At 45.8% G+C, this 5,038-nt stretch overlaps 1 protein-coding gene across 1 annotated transcript; it reads left to right on the forward strand.

The window, feature by feature from the left end:
- The first annotated feature begins 705 nt into the window (after positions 1–705).
- Positions 706–2,645, forward strand: LOC138960960 (zinc finger protein 813-like). Its single transcript, XM_070332587.1, has one exon. It carries the CDS (start codon positions 760–762, stop codon positions 1,900–1,902), a length of 1,143 nt encoding a protein of 380 aa, XP_070188688.1. The 5' UTR covers positions 706–759; the 3' UTR covers positions 1,903–2,645.
- The last annotated feature ends 2,393 nt before the right edge of the window (positions 2,646–5,038 follow it).

The raw sequence follows: 5,038 nt of genomic DNA on the forward strand, positions 1-5,038 counted from the left end.
ATCACACAAAGATTGCGTTGGCGAATCGACCTTACACGGTTTTCAAAAGCGTTTCGTTAAACATTGATATTTCTTGATAAACATCCAGTTCGATTCTGTTTGATATTGAATGAACGAAGTAGACCACACAAATTGCACACACTTACTTGACGTGGTTCGATTTAATCTTAATTTTCTGAAATTTGCATTATTTGACAACTGTTTTTGGGATGATCGTATGAATACAAGTTAGTTAATTTGGTCGTCATCTACATGGCTGCAATTCCCCCATCGCTGATTGTGAAAGTCTGCTTATAGATGCAACATTGTAAAATCAATGTCTTTTATATGTCTCGGTTTACTAAGCTTTGCAGCCAGCACACTTTACAAACACGCGTGCAAGCACTCGCACACTGGTGTAATTGGATTCTTTACTAACGCTTTTGTTTGCTCAATTTGTCAAGCTTTTTTTCGAACAACAGTGTATTGATTACTGCCTTAGAAAAAGCAAGTAGGTAACAAAACGACACGTGCAAACATTTTGTTTTCTGTTTTTGTTTTCTTAAAATACGCAGCTTTGTACGTGCAAAAAGAAAAGAAAATCTTAATTTTCTTTGACTTTATAGCTCCCTTTTTTTTCAATACCCACAATACCCCTTCTTTCTTTCCCTGCTCCAGGTACACAGCCAGCTGTTGAAGAAGCCCAAGCAGCTCCCGGACGACATCCGCTGCGGGATCTGCGGCAAGAAATTCAGCACGCGTGCCTCGTGCTCAGAACACATGAAGCAGCACTACAGAGACCGCCTGGACGCCACGGCCTCCCCCTGCTCCCCCAAGCCACCAAACTGCGTCATCATGCAGACCCACAGTCCCAGGCATTTTCCTCCCAGCCCGGGGAGATCCCCCCTCCCCCAACGTTCTCAGACGGTGCAGGAGACGCTGACCCATGGAGCCGGGGTTTCTCCCAGAACGGGCGAAGGAGGCGAGCTGCTGCAGAGATCCATGTCCGAGCCCTTCAGCAACATGAGAAAGGACAAGCAGCTGCTAAAGCCTGTCCTGCGGAAGGTCGGTGAGGTTCCCGCGAAGCAGGCCCTGCCTCCGGAGAAGCCTGGCAAAGTCTACACGTGTTTCTATTGCCAGGGCGAGTTCAGCGACGCGCTGTCCCTCACCCGTCACTCCCGCACGCACGGCGGGTCCAAGCCTTACTCGTGCACCCAGTGCGGGCGCACCTTCGCCCTGTACAGCGCCCTGATGAACCACGAGCGGTCCCACGCCCCGGGCCGCCCTCACGCCTTCAAGTGCAACAGCTGCACGACGACCTTCCTGCATGAGGCGTCCCTCAAGGCCCACCAGCGGCGCCACAACGATGCGCGCAACGGCCGCGGCCCCGGCACCAAGCCTTACCAGTGTGGCACGTGCAGCGAGTGGTTGTCCAACGAGGGCTCGCTCAAGATCCACATGCAGCGCCACGAAGGGTTCGACATCCCGCGGGTCTGCTCCCTGTGCGGCACCAGCTTCTCCTGCGACGCCTTCCTGCGATCCCACAGCAAGATCCACGACTGCGAGCCCAGCATGCGCTGCGTCATCTGCATACGTCACTTCCGCCGCTCGCGCGTGGTGCTGCGTCACAGCGACGTGCACGCGGACGACCGGCGCAACGTGTGCGACTCGTGCGAGCGGCGCTTCCCCAAGGTCGAGGACGGGTCGTGGCGCCGCATGCAGCTGCTGCTGCCCGAGGAGAAGGTCTTCCAGTGCATGTACTGCGGGGTGGGCTTCTCCCGGCTGCACCAGCTGGCCACCCATGAGACGGGTCACACTGACCCCCTGCCTAATTCGTCTGCTGCTGCTCCACCTCCGTCTCCCTCTGCTGCTGCTAGGTCACGACCTCTTCAGCGATATATGCCCACTGTTATCGTCAACTAAATGAGACCCAAGCGTTATATTGGTCAATGCATCTGCCCACTGTTATCGTCAACTAAATGAGACCCAAGCGTTTGCTTGATCAAGGGGTCTGCCATGCCTTGTAGCTGTCATTGTCAACTATAACTGGGAACTGAACGTTTGCTTGGTCAAGGCCTTTGCCATGCAGAAGAAGAAGTATGCAGACTTGCCATTAACAACTCCAAACGTGAAGATTCCTTTGGGAGAACATGACTACTTTGAATAAATATGTTTAATTAAGGAGTCATCGAGCATGAGCAAAGCGTGGCAATATGACAAAACACAAACAATGCTGTAAATGTTGTCAATGCATATTACCCGACAATGGCCAATGCCCGTAGACCGAATGTCTGGGGAATCGCTCTTTCGTACAATATGACATAACAGAGAGAATGCTCTGAATGGTGCCAATGCATTTTACCCGACAAAGACCAATGCCCATAGACTGAAGGTTTTGGGTCATCGCTCTTACGTACAGCGGATTGACCTACTAACACTGTCTAACACTAATTAAACGAAACTTCAATAAAACAAACGTAAAAGTCGATTTTTAGTGAGGTTTACGATCTGACAGAACAATATGTAAAATATTTATATTATTTGTTGTTGTTGCCTTTTTATCTGTTGATATTCAAAAGTCAATGTACATGCATGAGGTATTTATCTTTTAGTGTACCGCCCGCTTCTCCCTCCCACCCCCCTTTTTGTTGAAAAATGCGGTGATCATTGAGCTATGGATGCTGAATATGTGTTTTCTTTGTGTGTGTGTGTGTTGTGTGTGTGTGTGTGTGTGTGTGTGTGTGTGTGTGTGTGTGTGTGTGTGTGTGTGTGTGTGAAAACTGCACTGATTTGTTCACAAATTGCTTATTTATTTCACGATGTCCAGCAATAAACTGACGATAGTTGGTCTGTACTTAATTTCCCTTCTTCCGCGCATGTGTGTGTGTGTGTGTGTGTGTGTGTGTGTGTGTGTGTGTGTGTGTGTGTGTGTGTGTGTGTGTGTGTGTGCGTGTGTGAAAAAAAGAAAGAAAGAAAGAAAGAAAGTTAGAGAAAGTGAAAGAAAGAAAAAGAGAGAAAGGAAGAACAAATCGCGCGAAAAAAGAAACAAACAAGCAAATAAACAAACAAGCAAGAAAACAGAGCAACCAAACAAACACACCACCACCATTAGCTCCAGTGTTCCGGTTCCGGTAAGCAAGAAGCCCTGTGAACGTGTTCAGTAAACCGGAAAGGGTTTTGCATACAACTCTCTTCCCCCCTCTAGCCCGCACTGCCCGGAGAAACAATAGCCCAGACGAGGAAACAGTAGCCCAGATTGATCCCAACGAAGCGAACAAAACAGACAAGGTCCCTCTTAACAGCAGCGAGGCTCCCCCAATGAATAATTGATTAACTGGAATCGGCTCTATTCGTTCTCATCCTCTCTTTTCACTGACCTTTTCATTCTATTCCCTCTGTTTCTCTGGATCTGGATTTAAAATTTTTTTAAATTCTTTTTTTTTACCCATTTCAGTCTTTTTTGGCCCACTTTTTCCAATCTAACTCAGGTCTCTGAATGTGATCCAACACCCTTCCCAAATCACATCGTCTTTTTTGTGTTTTGTTCCGTTTCTTCTCTGTTTTTCTGGGTTTTTTTGTTTTCGTTTTTGTTGTTGTTGTATCTCCTTATTTGTGTGTGTATGTGTGTGTGTGTGTGTGTGTGTGTGTGTGTGTATGTGTGTGTGTGTGTGTGTGCGTGTGTGTGTGTGTGTGTGTGTGTGTGTGTGTGTTTTCTATCTATGTTAAAGGTACGTTCCTGCCTGTTTATTCCATCTTGTAAATCACCACGGATCTTTCAAAGCCTTTACATCATATTGGACTGATATATAAGAGCATCCTCTCACTTTAAACCTATGGATAACAACAATCAACAGCATGGCTGCTTACTGTGCAGAGAAAAACTTTTTCGCTGACAAAAAAACAATAAAAACAAAAAACAAACCCTGGAAAATTATCCAGCAAGCAAATTCCCACTTTTCTCATTAAGCAGCCAGACTGCTGGCTTTAGGTATGTGTTCAAGTGAAAGATAAAATAACACCAACACCTCTCTCAAAATGATTGATTTTGTTTATTTCATTAAAAGCTAGATTATGGCCTAACATTAAAATTGCAAAACGGACATAACAGTCTATTTAATTGTACTCTTTATTACTCCCTGAACTCTTGAAAAATATATATACATATATGATGTGTTTGACTTGAAAATGATCTCAAAATGAAAATAAAAAACACGGTTTTAAGTCGACCCGTCTCAGTTTGCGAGTTTCAGTTTACACTGGGCCTCACTAGATTCGGTGGCAACTGCTCCAGGGCTAGGGTTCTAATATCGTTATTTTAGTTTCAGGCAGACGGATTGACTAAATGTTTTGATATTACTTTCCCACTCCTCCGTCAGTCAGCCAGTCTCTGTGTCAGTTCTGTATGTCTGTCTGTCTGTCTGTCTGTCTGTCGCACGTTAGCTGACTGGCTTACTTTCTCGCCCCCCACGGCCGGCGACACGGCCCTAAGCCCCCTCCCCCTCCCTGGCCCCGCCGCCCCCCCCCCCCCCCCAATCCCCTGTCCCATCTCTGTTTTTTATATTTAGTCAAGTTTTGACTAAATATTTTAACATCGAGGGGGAATCGAAACGAGGGTCGTGGTGTATGTGCGTGTGTCTGTGTGTCTGTGTGTCTGTGTGTGTGTGTGTGTGTATGTGTAGAGCGATTCAGACTAAACTACTGGACCGATCTTTATGAAATTTGACATGAGAGTTCCTGGGTATGAAATCCCCGAACGTTTTTTTCATTTTTTTGATAAATGTCTTTGATGACGTCATATCCGGCTTTTCGTGAAAGTTGAGGCGGCACTGTCACGCCCTCATTTTTCAACCAAATTGGTTGAAATTTTGGTCAAGTAATCTTCGACGAAGCCCGGGGTTCGGTATTGCATTTCAGCTTGGTGGCTTAAAAATTAATTAATGACTTTGGTCATTAAAAATCGGAAAATTGTAAAAAAAAATTAAAAATTTATAAAACGATCCAAATTTACGTTTATCTTATTCTCCATCATTTGCTGATTCCAAAAACATATAAATATGTT

This window comes from Littorina saxatilis, linkage group LG3 (assembly GCF_037325665.1).
Source record: "Littorina saxatilis isolate snail1 linkage group LG3, US_GU_Lsax_2.0, whole genome shotgun sequence".
NCBI lineage: Eukaryota > Metazoa > Mollusca > Gastropoda > Littorinimorpha > Littorinidae > Littorina > Littorina saxatilis.